Genomic DNA, 17,875 nt, shown 5'->3' with positions numbered 1-17,875 from the left:
TTTATTAGGGAAGTAAGTGGCATGTGACAAATTTCCAACAAGGTACAAAAGGTCTTGTGTAAAATTCACATCATCGTACACAATCTCATTATGTTTTATGATCGGTTACTAACAAGAACAAGAACAAGCAACGCAGCCCCGTGAGCTTCTACATCCATGGATATTGAATCTCTGCTTATCTGACAGGCTTGTCCACTCCAAACTTCCGAGCATTTGTATGCAACTCCCGAGCTTACACCAGGAAGTACCTTTGAAAGGTTTGAAAGTTGGGTTGATATCGTTGTCTTCGCTTGGTTCAGATTAAATAATGCAAGATACACTTCCCCTGCAGAAAGGGAACATGTCATTGCAATAAGTAGCGGTGCAAAACTGCAAAAGCTCTTACAAGTCAAGATTAGGGACATCGAAAGCCCAAATGGTATTTCCTGGATTTCCGCACAAATTAGATCTGGCAAACAGATCATTCGTGGTGATTACCATTACAAAGGCGGTGATTACTTAAGGGTGTTCTAATTTGAAGAAGCGGCACCAATTGTTTTTCACTAATTAGACAATTGAATCATACCTCTTCTTCCAGTTGCAACCCAAGAGCGAATGCCTACAGGGATACCTATAAGATAATGAAGTCAGTTAGTTGTGCACAATAGTTTAAGAATGTAAATGTCGAGACCAAGATCTCTGTTTTACAAGTACTACCTTCCAATTCTTCAACGGTTGCACATTGACCCGAATAACTGTTCATGAGAGTGCCGTTGGTATTTAATTCCCACATCTGGTAAAGAAAAGAGGGAATTCAAACAATAATCAGCACCATATAGGTCTATTTTTGAATACAGCTCAATCAATCAATTTTTGGGAGTACCAAAAAAAATGCATTTGAGGTAACATAGAGACTGCAGCATGCAACATCAAGAGTAGAGCAGACACAACACTAATTACAATAACATCACCCCAAAGTGCATCAAATGCTCATGCATACTCCCTCATGTGTTAAAATCACAGAAACTATTTTTGGATGGCCCATAATGAAAGTATCGCCGAGAATTGTATCGGCTGACTTTTAGTTCACAACAAAAGAAGCATTTGGAGTGTTTTTTTGGGTTATTCATCGTATTTCAAAGTTAATAATAGCAAGTCGTTGGCCCCGGTAAAAATGGGAAAACATAGTGATAGCACACACAGTTCAACCACGAGAGTACCTGGTTGGCATGGCTTTTGCATGTAGATAATGAACCTCTCTTGAATTCTTTTGAAGTAAGTCTTCGTTTTGGAGAGGCGCCCAGGCATACTGGCGCTTTGGTAGTTGCCAGAAGGTGTGTTTTCCCCGGATATTGAGTACAATAGCCAACCTCCTCATCTCTAGAATACATTTATACCACAAATTACTGAAGCAGAAACATAACAGTAACAGTAAGAACTGAATGGATTAGTAGAGTTCAAATTTATACGATGTCACTCCAGCTTTTCTCTTGTACAGGCAAAAAGGCGCTACATGTTTTTCAGTATCTTTCCAGCAAACTTGATAATGGTCCTGATCAAAGGCTTCACTTGACCAGCCCATTGCTTTGGTTTCCTTGCAACTCGCAAAAGTCAAAGAATTTGTGAGAGATCGGCCACCTTTTCTCTTACGCCTTGACTGGGAAGAGGAATAATGATGGTGGTTGATTATGGGAGCATGGGAACCAGTAATATATGGGAACTGTACGGGGATAAATGTGGAAAATTAGTTCAATACAAGTTATAATTAAAAAAAAAAAAAAAAAACAAATTCCCCAAGAAACATTAGTAGTTTGATGTGAGACGTGCCTCCTTGTTACTTGAACTAAAAGCATTGATCTCCAGGATGGTAGGATTGGTGATAAGTTTGTATGTGGTGTCATCGAGCTTTCGCATATCTCCTCCAAACATAAGGGGAGACTTAGCCATAGCCCACAAAGTCATCTGACAAATTAAAGTTCAATATATCAAAATGGTGAGTATGATTGTAAGTATGACGAACCACTACCCATAATAAGATTTATCTGAGATCAGACAAGCTTAGCACCTGAGTTTTCTGCTCCTCGATACTCAACTTACAGTTCCTGTTCGGGCCTTCAGTAGATCCTAGTTTACGCAGGTATCCAAAATAGCTGATATTAATACTGTATCTATAAATTTAGTTTGTAATTCCGTTTCACTGTTAACTAAAAACTCAGGGCATATTTCTTCCAGTAGAGATCCATAGAAATACAAAACAACTGTTGATGACTAATTTTAGTAAACCGTCCCCCACGATTGAACTTGTCTATTACGTTTAGTGAAACCAATCAATTTAACCAATTGATTTCCGGTCCCAAAACTTTCCAGTATGTCTAAAGACTGACTAGCAGTAGCTTCAGCCTCAAGAACGAGGTGAATCATGAGAAACCCGCAGCTAGAATTCGTCCACAGACTCCTATATATTGAAAATAATGTTACTGTATTAACAGTGCAACAGATTGCCATAATAAATAGGTTGGCAGGATATCTAAGTCGGGCCATGTAATGTGATGAGACATACCTGAAACTGTAAGCCATCCTAAAGGCAGCATATCTAAGTCGGGCCATGACTTCCCTAGTAAGCTACTGGATCCTATCATATTTGCAGCTGCGAAATCTCTACCATAAAGAGGACAAACAAGCAGGCTGATAAGCTGCAACATGCAAATTTAAGTAGCAGAAGATAAATGAACCTTGGTAAATTTACCTGGACACATCAAAGTGTGCTGCCACATCTTCCCAAGTGTCCCAATCATCCCCAGTGATCCTGTACATATTGACTAAATTACCAACTTTCTTGGCCATAGCAGGCGTGACACTGCTTCCGGGTGACAATGAATACAGCATAGGACGGGAAAGTTTCCTCAGGACCTATAAAAAAGTCAACTCAACTCTGACCTCGAAAATACTAATAGCACTCAATCAACAAGGTACAGGAGTTTATACCTCTGACACAAAGCTAATTTCTTGTATGTCCAAGTCATCCCCAAAAACACAATCATGCTTGACTGTTGCAAACAAAAAATTCAAATGTCAGATCGAGGCACTCTTACAAGAAACTAAACAATCCCTACCCTTTCTAAGAAAACTGGAATGCTACAGTAGATATTATCTGGTGCATGCAGTCAACAATTACCTAAATCAACTCCCCACTCGGCATATTGTTCATAAAGAGATCGCAGAAATGCTCTTCCAGCTCCTAACTCTGTGTTTACACTCATAAAACCCTCCGGCATCCATGTGCATGTTCTCTCTTTGATCCCTATATCATTTGCCCTCCAAGCCAATCCACCTTCAACGTAAGCTCCTCCCTGCAAAAGCAACAATAAAGCGTTAGTCCTACAATAACCACACCCCCTGATAAAGAAATTTCAATGTGGGAAATTAAATTGTCTGGTTCATAATGTTGGGATACTTCCACGATCTACAACAGGGCATATAGTTTGAAAGGAATGGTACCTTAGTGGTGTCCAAGATCGGCGTCTGTGCATTTACAGCTTGTACATTTATTCCTCTCATGATATGAATTCCAAATTTCAACCCCATGCTATGCACTTTCTTCGCCACTTCACTAAATCCTTTACCGCCCTTGGATGAAGGCCACCTGTCAGGGTCCGGAACCATTCTTCCCCACTCATCAATTACATCAAATCCTGATAAATCTGTATAAGCTTCGGGAACATTTCTCCTATACCAGCGGTAATCAACAACGACATACTGCAAGCAAATTACTCGATTTATTAGATTCCAGTCTAATAAGCCAATTTTACAAGAAAAAAAACTAGAAGAAACAAGGACACATAAAATTTGATGTTAAGGCTGATGAACCTCATATCCATGAGAACGAAGCCGTTGTGAGACAAGTTCTGCATTATGCAGAAACTCTTCTTCAGATATTATCCAGGTAAATGAATCATAAGAATTCCAACCTCTAGGTGGTGTGACCGCTTGTGCCTTGACTAAACCCTTAGATGCTACCCTGCCAAGAGTCCAAGACAAATGCACGAAAACTTATGCGATAGTTTTACTCATTAACCATGTAATTAAATCAGGAATACAAAAATATTTGGGTTGGTCTCACATGTGCAACTGTCTCATTAAAGACTCCCCTAGACAAATGATCCACCCTGTTTTACCATTACTTTCGAAGCACGCACACTTACCCCCAATAACATGTAAAACCCAAATCCCTCCACCTATGACTACCAACCTATTAACTCCAATCGCCTGCTAACTCAAAGTACCGGCTTTCCCTGAATGGAACAAATACTCTTCAGCATTCTCATAATATTCTACTTCCTAAAATAGCCTTTCTCGCCTCATAGGGTAAGGCTGCATACATCTAAACCTACCCAAAACTACCCACCCCTAGAGAAATTCATAACGGGTTGCGCAATTGTTGGCCTTTACCCAAAATTCTCATACAACAACAACATCAGAGCCTTACTCCCAAAATGATTTGGGGTCGGCTGACATGAATCATCCTTTAGAAAAAGAAAAGGGAAAAATGAAAAACAAAAGGAAGAGCGAAAACATAATACAAAGTCAAGGTAAATTTATAGGTTTTAAAATCGAAGTCCGGATTTTTTTTATAAAAAACTTAAAATTTAAATCGAGAATAAAGATTAAAACAATTTTGAAAACCGAAGTAGAATTTAAGGATCCGGAATACCTTAAAAGTAAACCAAGTAAAATATACTCTTTCTTATTCACAATAAACCTCCCATTTCATTTTGACACAAAAATTAAGAAAATACACTACCCCACCATATAAATAAATTTGGACCACACAAACACTTACCAAAAAAGGAAATAAGGAGGTTATTGTGAATAGATGGAAAAAGAAATAGGGAAGTTTATATTGAATAGGAGGGAGTATAAGAAAGTGGTTGGTAAAAAAGTGTACTAAAGGAGAGAAGAACAAAAAACAAATTTAAAAATTAAATAAAAACACTAAATATGTCAAATCAATAGCGAAATCAAAACTGAAATCGCACTTTATTAAGTTCTATCACAGACTCACATTGTCAAGCCCTCTCGTTTTAAAATTAGTAGATGTATAAAAATATAACAATCAGCACAAACATAACAATCAGTACAAACATAACAATTTCTGGGTAATTTTGAAAGTATTATCATCACCAATCACCATGCACATCTACTTCATCTATGCAAGCTCACAACTTTTCCCTTCCTAAAGCATACAATTGTAACTCTTGCAAATAAATTTATAATTAAAATATACTCCCTCCTTCCAAATCATTTGTTTACAATTAATTAAAATACCCCTCACGGAAAATAAAAATAAACAAATGATTGGGACTGAGTGGGAAGAAATTATAAAACTAGTAGTTATTGATGATGAATTAATAAACAAAGAGCATTACACTTACCCATAACATTATCTGATTAAACTACTAACATAACCAAAATGATAATAATAATTAATCCATAATTAAGAAAACCCACATCAATTCTTCAATCTAATTTTTGCAATGTTCCTATACTGACACATATACGACAACATTACCCCAGTGCCTTAATGACTCCCGCAAATTACGGCCACAAACAAAAATAGTAGTCTAGCGCAGAAATTAGTACAAAATTCAAGTACCTATCAAATAGAAGCAGGAAGAGGAGAGAGAAAATGATTAAAGTGATGAGCTTCATTTCAGTTGGATGCTACACAATCTAAGGTTACTGCGCTAAGCAGCTAAAATATACTCCTCCGTCACAAGAATATAGAATGATTGACACGAAAAAAATAGTAACTATATAACGAAAAAAATAGTAACTATATATCATGGTGTTAATCTTCCACTACAACCGTTAAATGTGGCTTTTAAAAGTGATTGTTACTGTTTTTATTGAGAATCTACTCACCTTACACTAAAAGTCCCCAAGGCATGCCACTGTTCATTTGAACAGTTCTAAACGACTCACGCTCTGTCGTTTCAACTTTCTGAAGTTGCTAGGCCTTCTCTGTCGCTGGGTTCTACAGTTTGGGCCTTAATACAAGTTCAACCATTGGCCTTATTCAACGTAACTTTGGCTGTCGTTTCGGCACTGTTCTTTTCTGGCGCTGGACTAGGAATACCTTTCTATTCCCTTCTGTTCTTCTTTCTCTTTCCAAAACCTAGAAAATCACACGCACCATTTTTTCTCTCAATCAGTTTCTCACCATTTTTTTGTCAATCTGTAATTTATCGAAGCTTATTCATATCTATTTTTAAATTAGTTTGATTTCATTTCACTTCTTCCTTTCCCGTCTCTTATTCCCTTTCCCCTTTTCTCCTTCTTGGCTGCTTATTTCAAAAGAGATGCTGCGTCTATCGAAGCTGATTAATTGATTGTTCGAATTGATGTTTTTCAGCTTCCGGAGATCGATTTAATGGTGAGTTTCTATTGATATGAGTTATTTCATTTACTTTCCATCTATAAATGTTAATTGGTTTTTCATCAATTGATTAAGTTAATCTTACTGGTGATGTTGGCTTTTGATGATGTGGTCTTTGATTCTAATGGTTATGATTTGCTATTGATTTATGCCCTCCATATTGAATTAATAATTACTTGTGTATCATCTCATTATGGTTCGTTGATTGATGGATTAAGTAATTTGCAACTTTGTTTCTTGTTAATTTATTTAGAATGATTAGGTTCAAATCATCAGAGAAGTTAGTAGAAAATCCTGATTATTGTTATGGTTAATAGCGATTATGGGATGAAAGTCAGACGATATCGTATGTCATTGTTGACATAAGAGGAGCACAACCGGAGGCTAATAATACATCGCCAATTATCACAAGGGTTTAATAGTAGGGATAATAGTAGTGCAATATCTGGATTTAATCAAGAGTATAAAAGGCTATGGCAGATTGCTAGACCTGTTATCTTCACTTCAATTAGTCAGTACTCCATGGGTGCTTTCATTGAAACTTTGCTGGTCAAGTTGGTGAGTTTGAGCTTGCTGCTGTTTCCATGGAGGATTCCGTCACCTCTGGCCTGGCTTTCGATGTCATGGTACCTTTTCTACTTTTATTGCTTTTGGGTGGTTTCAATTTTTGGATTTAGTTTAACGGGTTTCGTACCCCGCTCGATGACGTTACTAGCTAGCTTAATCGTTGTGAGTATCTGAAAAGATGATTACGTTGACGTGCATAATACTGAAGTTGTCTTAAACTTGTGTGTATACTTAATCACTCATTCCTTTTCCATTCACACTCTTTTTTTTGCAGATGAAGTATAGGGAGCGTATTCGTGGTTTGATTCTTGTTTTGTCTTTATGCAGAACACCCAGAATCAGGTCCCTATTACTTAACTTTCTCCATTTAGTTTTGGCGAAGGAATTTTGGCCTTATAAAATTGATATAGGAAAAGGATAACCAAACTATTAGCTTCTCATTGATTTGGATTTTTAATTGAACTGTTTGTTTTTTCATTGATTAGGAAAAACAAATAGTCTGCAAATATCTAGAAAAAGGCAATGTTGCTTGTAGCAGTGATGGTGACGATGAGTATGATGACGAAAAAGGTTAGGATATTGCTTTGTTGCTTTGATTGTGTTTAGTTGAGTGGGTTTTGTTTGCTTTTAGATCAACAATAATTGATCCATGTCAGACCTACACCCATAACTCCCGATATTTAAGATCCGAATACCTGTCAGCATTGGGTGCATAATCAAAGTCAAGTGCGGACTGTAAACGGATGAAGTATCGAGTATAAAGGGAGCAAAAAATTGCAGATTGGCCACATTTTCTTCCATAAGAGTGTAGTTTTCTGTACAGTTTTGCTTATTCACTTTTTTCAGTGACAACGAATCTGATTGATTATCTTTTTCTTTTTGTACAAACTTCTTTTTGATCTTATGTCTTATAATAATCCTAGATTTTCTCTACCTTACCTGGGATTTACTAAAGTTTCACTCTTTTTAAATACTCAGTTAAAATTTTAGTCTAGGTTGAGAAATTACTTATTTTCTTTTGATAATATAACATGGTCAAGCCTTAATCGGTTAATCCTCATCATCATCATCATCTCTTGTTGCAATCGAAAATGATGGGCGAGAAATACATCTGGCTGAAAATAGCACAAGTTACCATCATCACCTTTTGTTACGGATTCTATAATTTTTGCCTAACCCTTTGTATGTCATTCGTTCTTTGTTTGCTTCATTCTATGAATGACTTGTTTATTTGTTGACATTGAGCTTCGCATACTGAAGTTGGGTTTTCTTTGTTCATCGCCCTTTGCTTAGAAACTTTATTTATGGTCTTAGTTTTTAATGATGTTTCTTAATCGTGGAAACGAAACGGAATTTACTGAAATTTGTTACCATTATGAATAGAATGTTTTGTATTCATTATTTGGGGATATCTTCTTGTAGAACAACTAATGACGCTTAGGAAACTCATTTTATACAACTATGACATATTCATTCTTGTAAGATACATCAGAAGAGTCATTGGCCATGCCTCCATGTAGCATAATTTTTTCTGCAAGACTAAAATATCAGACGAGATTGTGTGAGTGTTTCGTAAATTCTGATTGATCCCAGATAACTAACTGAATGTGTTGAAGATCTTGATTATCTTTGATGATCATTCTTGGTTATACCGTACAATAGGGGTCCCGACTGTTATATATTAGAAAGTGTTGGGTCAGGAAGCAAGTCGCATTTAGACGAGTGCTTGTGGCATAGATGCTTATGTAGCAGTGGATGTGTGACCATAGAAAGAAGGAACTGAAGGGAATCAAAGAGAATATGGAGAAGATATGAATTGCATCAGTCGAATATAAGATGAGTAGGAATCGGTTCAGTACTTTAGCCAAGTGGGAAATGGACCAACCAGGGGTTCCGTAGGTAAGAGACTTGATAAATGGGGTACAAATATGATTGTGAGTGGTAGGGGAAGACCAAAGTTGATAAAGGTTATTGAAAACGGTATAAGTTTCCCCGGGATTGTATAAAATATGGTGCTGGCCTTTTGGGGAGGCTATTATCGAGGAAAATAATACGGATCGATGTTTGGTAGAATGGTGCAATTAGCTGATAAAGCCTTGTTTGCCTTTTGTCAAATTTGTGAAGGAATGGCTCTCGCTTGCTAAGAGACTTTTTTTTATTTTGAGCATCATCTTCTTTGTTTCAATTTCTTTTATCGATTGCTAGAAAGTCGGGCCCTTTTTAGTGCATTAGTTTAAAGTCTCAGCGGCTACATTTATTTCTAAATTCAATTCTAAGTAGGACTCAAGTCTTAAATTTGATAGATTGTCACATTTAAGGTCGGTTAGCATTTTAGCTCTTTGTAACCATGGCAAGAGCTTATTGCTGGATCTTCTTACAAAACACAACAAAGAGGTGTTTGTTGTCACTGCTACCAAATGTGTATTGAGTTTACTAGGGCCGGATAAGCTAGTCATTGTTTATCACAATGCAACATGACAATGTCTTACCTGTGTTTATTTGCTACAAAAGGCAGTTGAAGTCAAACTAGGTTCTAGATGGTAACCGGCTCATGGACCTTATTGTCAATAGCCTCCGCACTTCTACAACAACAAAGAGGTGTTCCTATGCTCTGAGTTTATTATTATAACTGCAGGAGGAAGTTGGATCTGTCGCAATATGTGAACAAAAACAAAAGAGAAAGAGAGATGGAACGAGAGGAAGGGGGAGAGGGAGAGGGAGAGTGAGAGGTAAGGAATGGATGAATAAGTGAACGAATGAGGACGGGAGGGGGAGATGCAAATCAGGAAGGCCTAATGCACATTTTAGTGTGGAAAATGGCTTCTCTGTGGCCCGTTGATATTAATCTACGGCAGGCTTTATCTGCTGCACGTCGTTTGGGGCAAAACTTCTCGTTTGCGTTGCGTTTTCTTACCTCTCTCTTTTTCTATCTTTACTCACATCACAACCACATCTTTCATTTCTTCTTGCCTTTATGATCTTTTTTCAACACCCAGATCCCATCCCTATTTATTTCAGAGTTTCGTTCTTTCCTTTCTCTTCTCTTCACTCACTCTCCACCTCAGAGTCTGAGACCTCATCCATATTTCCACATATTACCTTTTCGTTATCAAACCAATGCTTGCACACAGTAATCCTTATTTACTAACAAAGTACGGTTGCGCGATGAATGCAGACCATTTATACCATTCTCTCGATGCAGTGTATTGCATTAACGCTCTTGCTCTACAACTGGTGGGAGAAGTTGAGGCATTTTCCAGCCAGCAATGCTTTATTTAAAATGAGGAAGTATAAGAAGAGCAAAGACATAGGTTTTTTGGATCTGAGTTCACTGCTCAAATCTTTAACGTTGAAGAAGTCCCATCTTAGGGAAACTGTAAATTGTTTATGACGAAACTCCATTTTGTGAGGAACAATAGAAGGCGATCAATATCTGTTTCCACTTCTATGTTGCAGTTGATTGCTTAATTAAGCAACTTAGCCTGCATTTATCCCAAGCTATGTGCGCTCACTATAAAGCAAAATTACCGGACCGTGGCATATATATCAGAAATAATATTTTGTGTGTACATTGGACAAATGGTCTTATTTTTTTCTTTTTTTTATCATTTGTGTGTTAATCTTTATCCTTCCAACCAGATATGAATCCCCATATTGGAGATGGTTTTGCTGCAACAAAAATTCAAGTTGCATGGAGGTAGAGAAATAAGCGATTGTATCAAAACGAAACTTGAAGGAACAATGTTTTTTAATTGTTATCGAATATGTTTAGAGCATATCTCGGCATCTTGCGTATTCATTTGGATTTATGTATGTAAACTAAGTATTACCAGAAGCTATTATTCATCTTTTTCTAATAAAAGAAGTTTTTTTTTCATGAGATACAGAGCTTGACTATTATTTTGACTGGAGATGCTCTGCTTGTGCCTTGTTGATTCATTTATGACTGATTATCCCTGCTTAAGACCCGTTTTCTTGAGGGGGAATGTACCCTTCTCACATTTTGACTCCATTACCGATGTTAGTACAATGACAAGATGGATCATAGTTCCATAAAAATAATTCCATTATTTTTTTTAGATTGTAGTATGAGGGGCTAATATATGAGCGATATAGATAGAGAGGATAGGAAGGGGAGCAAAAGTAAACGAAATCTCATTTTCACCCCTTAACTTCATTTGTTTTGAGAGAGAGATGCGAGGAAAAGCGGATGAGATCGCATTTTAACCCATTAACTTTATTTTTAGAAGACAAATTATTTCAAAATATTAAAAGACAATTATCTTCCCTTTAGTAACCTGTGATGTAAAATTAGATTAGTTTGAATATAAATTAAAGAAAACAATGTTAGTTATGTTAGAGTAAGAAATGTGTGTAAACATTTCAATTCTAACGCTTGGTTCCTTGGCCCTTGCTAATAAGGTGTATTAACTATCTTTGTTCAGTAATGTCGCTAGGTGAAGCGGTAACGTTAGTTGCAGATTTGCTTATGATGGCTGTCATATTTTAGCATATTTGATATTTTTTTCTTGCACAAACTAATTCTCTATGTATTCAGATCCCCTGAGCAAAACCGCAATAAGTAACAAATGTAAAATACACTCATGTTGATGGCAAGATAAAAAAATGTATATATTTGGATGGATGAAAATATAATTTCATTTTTGGATTTTTTTTGTTATAAAACCTTTTGTTTCTCATGAAATAATTAAGGGTTTAGAATTCTTGCTAAAATCAACAATTGTATTCATCTTACAATTAAAACTCTTTGTTTATTACGTGCTTAGGCGTCATTAGTCGACTTTTTTTTCTATTACGGTCGCTCTACCAGTTTCAAACTACTGATGGTGTTACCCAACAATTACTATCTTTAAACTACTTTTATCGTTACTAAATTTGGACATGCTAAGATACACCGCTAACAAGCAACATCTCGTAATTCACAATATCTTGGGGTATCGCGCGCAAAGCGCTCGATACAACAACTAGTGTGCTTTTAAAAGTGAGCGTCACTCTTTTTATTGAGAAAGTGAGACGATATATCAACAAGTGTTACTTTAAAAAGCTATCGTTACTCTTCTTATTAGGTATCGTGTGTGAGTGTTGTGAATGACTCGTTATTCACATTTTTGATTGATAACTACATTAGATTTCTTTCTCGAGAAAAAAAAAAATAATCAATTTGAGCAAATACTTGCGATTTTTGGAAACTTTTGTTCGCATTTTGATCGTGGACATTCCATAGGATGGGAGTAACAATGACTTATAGCATGATACAGTACATTTCAATCGAGTTTTGCTCGTTTACAAATTTTGCCTTTCAAGTTTATTAATGCAACTATCAGTTCATACGAAGTACTTTCCTTGATTTGAGATACTCAATTAAACATACAAGCTAGCAGTCGTTGTTGACCTGACAAAACCAACATGGATTGACCCAAATAACCTAAAACTTGAAGCAACCCACTTTACCATGCAACTAGCCCACAATTTGCTTAACATGGTATTACCTGATCCGAAATCGCCTGATCTGAAAATGATCCCAAATAGTCAGATAGTCCCGTCTAAAGCTTCATACATGTGATTTACAATCGTACAAGAACATAAGAGATCCAGCTTTTTGTATATTAAAAGGTTGCTTTACATTCTGATGTAATACCAGTATGAAACATGGAGGATTCTTATGTGCATAAACTCTGAGAAATACTACAACTTAGTTTTCTCCTAAAATCGCGCCAGTATACATGAAGGTCTTGGCAGTTGGCACTGTCTGGGAAGCTCATACTTCACGCATTTCGTGTACCACCTTCAGCTTTCAAGGCTTCCGTCTCCCCGTTCTTTACTACTGTAAAGTCGGGTCAGGACTGACAATCTACGAGTTTGCGCATAATTTCGGTGTTCTCTAGTAATCTGCAGGGTCAACTTAACGGATTAGTGCAAGCCCAATTCATAACTGTGAATAGACGGATACGATGGACATGCCACTAGACACCAACTCAGGAAATGAGAGCGGAAGACCCAAACATATAGGGTTACTTGAGTGAGACTTGTTTAAGTGCGTACCAGTGTAGACCTGACAATCGGGGATCTGGGTTGGGTCATGGACTCGTAGGTTGGTTTTACTGGGTCTAATACCCAACCTGAGACTGCAACAATTCTATAACTCTGAAGTATATACCAGGCATAAAATACAGTAACCACCAATGCGACGGCTTCATTGTTGACCTTGCCTAATGCTCATAGTCCTAAACATCGGTAAACAATGACACCATTCTCAACCAAAACAATGTAAATACTGCTGGCTTCATTAATCTAACTACTACAGTCATGCAAATCGAGCAATTTCCAAATAAACATCATCGGTTAGACAGGTTAGAGACAAAATCAGCAGCAGGTATCAGACTATCAGTTCAGTTACCACATGAAAATCATGTACATTCCATGGCCAATGTTAATCGTCTAAATAAACATCATCGATTAGACAAATTAGAGACTAAACCAGTAACTATCAGAGTAACAGTTCAGTTACCACATGAACGTCATGTCAACTCCATGGCCAATGTTAAATCATCCAAACTGACCTTTTATAAACCAATGAGTTTAGTCTCACATTTGAGGCCAGCCCAAATATTTGTGCATTTCTCATACGATATATGGTTAATTGGTTAGTCTCGCATGAAAGGCGGTCACACACAAGTCATTACGTATGAACCAGCTTAAAAACTATGATGTCACACAGATATATAAGTATCAACTCATGTTATTAAACGACAGACTCACAGCAGTAAATTTTTATATTTCCATATATATATTAGAGTGCGGTATTCAGTGCTTTCTTTACCCAACCAATGCCATATGGGGAAATTACTCGGAAAATTTGCGTAATGAAGTAAATTGATATGAACAGAAGTTCAGGGAAAGACAAAATTTTACCTGCATCTGGCATTAGCTCATCTCTACTTGCTTTAGTACTATCCTCATGTTCTCGCTCAATCCCCCAAATGTTCCTCACTGTCTCATCATTCGTGTCAGGTAGCGAAAATGACCAGGATTTAACCAAGGGTCTAGGAACGTGAACAACCTCAGCCGTTTGTCGTAACATCAATGCTGGAGGACTACTACCTCTACGTTCAGCAATGGAAGGAGATATTCCTCTACTCGAGGAATACAGACTCGATGATTTCCAACCATTTGGAGAATTAAAAGAATCTAAACAAGATTTTGATGATTCTTTCTGAAGTTGACTGTCAATTTCAACTGAATCTAGGTTCCTCTTAGGCAAATGATCGTACAATTCTAACCCTGTAGGCGAAGGTTGTGAAGATAGGTTGGACAAGTCTGACCAGTTAGAAGAAGAGGGTGAAAAGGTAAAAGGGCTGGAATAGTCTGAAGTTGTAGGTGAAAGAGAAGGCGATTTGGAAAAGTCTGAAGAATCAGTACCACCACGAACAAAGAGTTCGAACCCTTCACAAATTTCATTTGATTCGGGTATAGTAGATTCTGATAAAGGGGTGGGTAATGATTGCAACAAATGAGCAGTTGGGGAAACTGGTTCTTCTAAATTATGTTCAGGATCGTTTTCAGTCACTTTGGGTGAAGAGAGAAATTCCTTCATAATACCATCTGATAATTTCCTTCTTAGTCTACCCCATCCGATTTCTCGGTTAGGAAGACGGGTTTCATCGGGAGAACCGGGTGAGGTAAAGGGTGGCACCACCCCGCCGGAAAGCGCCTTTTGAAAGATCTCAAAATCCAAATTATAATCATCAACCTTCCTGCCTCCAACATCTACATTAACGCTTTCATCTTTTAGGTTTTCTTCACCAGAAAGGGCATTCCAAAATTCAGATGGCTCTTGACCCTCTTTTAAGGTCAGTATAGGACCCTGTGCCCTTTCATATTTGACTACTTGGTAAGCAGCCAACCTTGCATTGTTGGACATCACTGAGCTACAGAACTTCCCGACCCATACATATATCGTTGAAGGAACATGGATCACGAAAGCTCCTCGGGAGTCAAGACCGTGTTGACCAGGATTTCCGATCATTTTAGGGACAAGATGGAGGGGATCATAAGGAGAATGTGGGGCCATCCGGTACATCCTTAGTACGGAATTGGGACTTGCAGGGACTGCATGAACCCGCTTTTGACATTGGAGAAGTTGACAAGCAAATCCCATGTTGGGATTAGTCACTCCTCGGGCTGCCTTCACATACTCAAAGGCTTCCTCAAAGTTTTGCCCTTCTTTCCACATCAAATATGCAATTACAAGGGAGGTCGAACGAGACACCCCTTGACAACAATGAACCAAAACCCGACCACCTTGCTCCCTAACATCCTCAAAATAATCAAACACATCATAGAGGATGCTAGTTATATCCTCCGAGGGGCTGTCTTGCAACCAAAGAGTCTTATACCCAAGATCACCCTTAAAATACTCCGGGCAAACAAACCCGACACAATTAAGCACATGAGTAATCCCATTTTGACGAAGAACCTCCCGACTTTTAGCCACCATTTCACTCCCTAAATAAATATGATCCACTATCCTAGAACATTCCTTCTCATAAAATGCAAGCCTATCTCTATTAGATTCAAACTTTCTACCAGGCACCTCAATTTTCAAGCATTCACTCGATTTCACACTCGATTTCCCACTAACCGAACAAACCCCACCAGTTCTCCCAGCACCAGGAGTACTAGGCTGCTGAGGCCAAACCCCTAGATCATCCGACCCTGCCTTAGGCCACTCCTCAACGTTTCGCCTCAAAATCGAAAGCGGTTGAAGGGGTGGCAAGCTAGACCTAGCCTTAGAGCTAGGTTGGGCTCTAGGGTAACAAGGGTTAGGCTTATTAGGTGACCTATCAGTCCATGAAACTGACCTAAGGTAAGCTCTCCTACCATTACCATGGCTTTCATCATCTTTACCACCTAACATCTCTAACTAACCACCCCTTCTCCCAAAATTCCAAAATTTTACACAAATTGAAACATAAAAATCAAGGGTTTCCTTGTACCATAGCGGGACCGACTAATCCAACCCTAAACCCTTTTCCGATATCTCAAAGATTGAATCTTTATAGCAAATTGCTAACTTTGTTTTGTTCTAACCTACACTTTCAACATCAAAATGAAGAAAAAACAAATTTAAACATGAATATTATTAGTATGAATTTGACCTAGTAAAAGGGAGAAAAAAACATTGAACAAACACCAATATAATAATAATATAAGACTAGACAATTAATTAATCAATTAATTAATGCAAGTGTGAGACGAAATTGTTGAAGAGACTTACATACAAAGAAGTCTATGAAGAATATGATAGATAGAAAATGACATTTGGGTTAATTTATGCAAATTTTCTGCATTTTGTATACTAAAATTAAATTAAATTGGCACAAATAAAGACATAGATGCACACAAATAAGGAAAATAAAAGAAGGGGTAGTTGTAATGAAGAATTGGGTATTCAAAGTTCAAAGCTTTTTTGAGGAATAATCAAAGATTGTGACGTTTTAGAGATGGTGCTGTCTTCTGCTGACTGCCTATTTTCCCAGAAAGAGAGAGTTGTTTTGGGTTTTTTTGTTTGTTTATTTTCTAAATAAAATTATGACTTGATTTGGGTAGTTAGCGAAAGAGATCGCAAATTTTGTGTAACACAATTTGTACATAAATACGGTAAAATGGATATATTATTGAGAATTTCTACCTTTGATTGGTGGAAATGGTTTTACATAATATTACTTTTTCCGGGCTAATTATTATCCATGTTTGAATTGCTCCTTGTAAAAAAAAGATAATAGTAGTATGTGTAAGCTGGTTTTACATAAAAAGTACTAAAAAGAAACCATATGTAATCATATTATTAAATGAAAGTAGTAGGTCCTGTTTGGCAAAATAGCAGAAGCAGATTCATGATAGCAGATAACGTTACCAAACTACGGTTAACAGATTTTAGTAGTAGGTTTGACTATTAAACAAATTAACAGAATTATAAAAGGGCGTTTGGTAATTACTAATTAGCTTAGAATTGTTTTATGAATAAACGGAATATGTTAATATTCAAAAACAGTAGATTACGACCAATATGCTATCAGAATACGTTGTTTACCAAACACATATATGCCGGAATCTACTAATTTTGCTCAATATGTTGTTTATCAAATAAAACTGTTATAAAAAGAATTCGTTTTACAATAAAACTATTTTAAAAGGAATTCGTTTTATGAATAAAGTGAATATGTTAATATTCAAAGACAGTAGATTACGATTTACGACCAATATGCTATCAGAATACGCCGTTCGCCAAACACATATATGCCGGAATCTACTAATTTCGCTCAATATGTTGTTTATCAAATAGAATTGTTATAAAAGGAATTCGTTTTACAATACGTAGGGTGAGATTATCAGTAAAACTCTCTCAGGTCTTAAAACTATGTCACATTGACTTTCCATTAACTTTTATTATTTATTTATTGCTCAGACTCTACTTTTTCACTTTACTCCTTTTTTTTTCCACAAAAAAAGAAAAGACACATGGTTTCACTCATTTGTTAATTTTCGTGGGTCAAGACTCACGAAAAGTCTTAAGTTGAGTCCAAGATTAGAGTAGATTATTGGTAGTCTTGTCTTAAGATTTACCAAAATCTTATCTTAAAACTATCAATAATCTTACCTTTACATAAAACCGCTTAACGTGAGTATTTGTGTTTTGTGTAAGCTAAGCAAAGATATTTTGGGGATTGGTTGATTAATAAGAGGATTAATTTAATTATAAAAATAGAAGTTGCTGGTGAATGTTGATTGCTGATCATGTTGGTCTTTGAACAGAAAATTGACTGGTCAACTTTCAACAACTTTCATTTGACTGATTTAACTGTACTTGTG

The 17,875-nt window shown here is 36.8% G+C and overlaps 2 protein-coding genes and 1 long non-coding RNA gene across 4 annotated transcripts; 1 reads left to right on the top strand and 2 right to left on the bottom strand.

Moving 5' to 3' along the window:
• On the bottom strand, positions 1-5,878 carry LOC141644383 (uncharacterized). Its single transcript, XM_074453894.1, has 14 exons — positions 5,633-5,878; positions 3,847-3,997; positions 3,478-3,735; positions 3,155-3,329; positions 2,965-3,026; positions 2,726-2,889; positions 2,540-2,637; positions 2,045-2,103; positions 1,807-1,941; positions 1,449-1,699; positions 1,200-1,359; positions 697-772; positions 566-610; positions 1-325 (listed from the first exon to the last, which is right to left on the bottom strand). Exons 1-14 carry the CDS (start codon positions 5,686-5,688, stop codon positions 96-98), a joined length of 1,920 nt encoding a protein of 639 aa, XP_074309995.1. The 5' UTR covers positions 5,689-5,878; the 3' UTR covers positions 1-95.
• A 184-nt stretch (positions 5,879-6,062) lies between these two features.
• On the top strand, positions 6,063-10,862 carry LOC141644386 (uncharacterized). 2 transcript variants are annotated; one of them, XR_012544030.1, is made up of 5 exons: positions 6,063-6,412; positions 6,733-7,041; positions 7,257-7,324; positions 7,468-7,552; positions 10,622-10,862. It is a non-coding gene; the product is annotated as an uncharacterized LOC141644386 (long non-coding RNA). The 2 variants fall into 2 exon arrangements; XR_012544031.1 differs by lacking the exon at positions 10,622-10,862 and adding an exon at positions 10,158-10,562 and having other exon boundaries at positions 6,064-6,412.
• Positions 10,863-12,573: 1,711 nt separating this feature from the next.
• On the bottom strand, positions 12,574-16,656 carry LOC141644382 (protein-tyrosine-phosphatase MKP1). Its single transcript, XM_074453893.1, has 2 exons — positions 13,916-16,656; positions 12,574-12,892 (listed from the first exon to the last, which is right to left on the bottom strand). Exons 1-2 carry the CDS (start codon positions 15,918-15,920, stop codon positions 12,885-12,887), a joined length of 2,013 nt encoding a protein of 670 aa, XP_074309994.1. The 5' UTR covers positions 15,921-16,656; the 3' UTR covers positions 12,574-12,884.
• Between the last annotated feature and the right edge of the window lie 1,219 nt (positions 16,657-17,875).

Source organism: Silene latifolia, chromosome 2 (assembly GCF_048544455.1).
Source record: "Silene latifolia isolate original U9 population chromosome 2, ASM4854445v1, whole genome shotgun sequence".
Lineage (NCBI taxonomy): Eukaryota > Viridiplantae > Streptophyta > Magnoliopsida > Caryophyllales > Caryophyllaceae > Silene > Silene latifolia.
The sequence above is the reverse complement of the archived record's forward strand: the minus strand, read 5'-3'. Positions and strand labels throughout refer to the sequence as shown.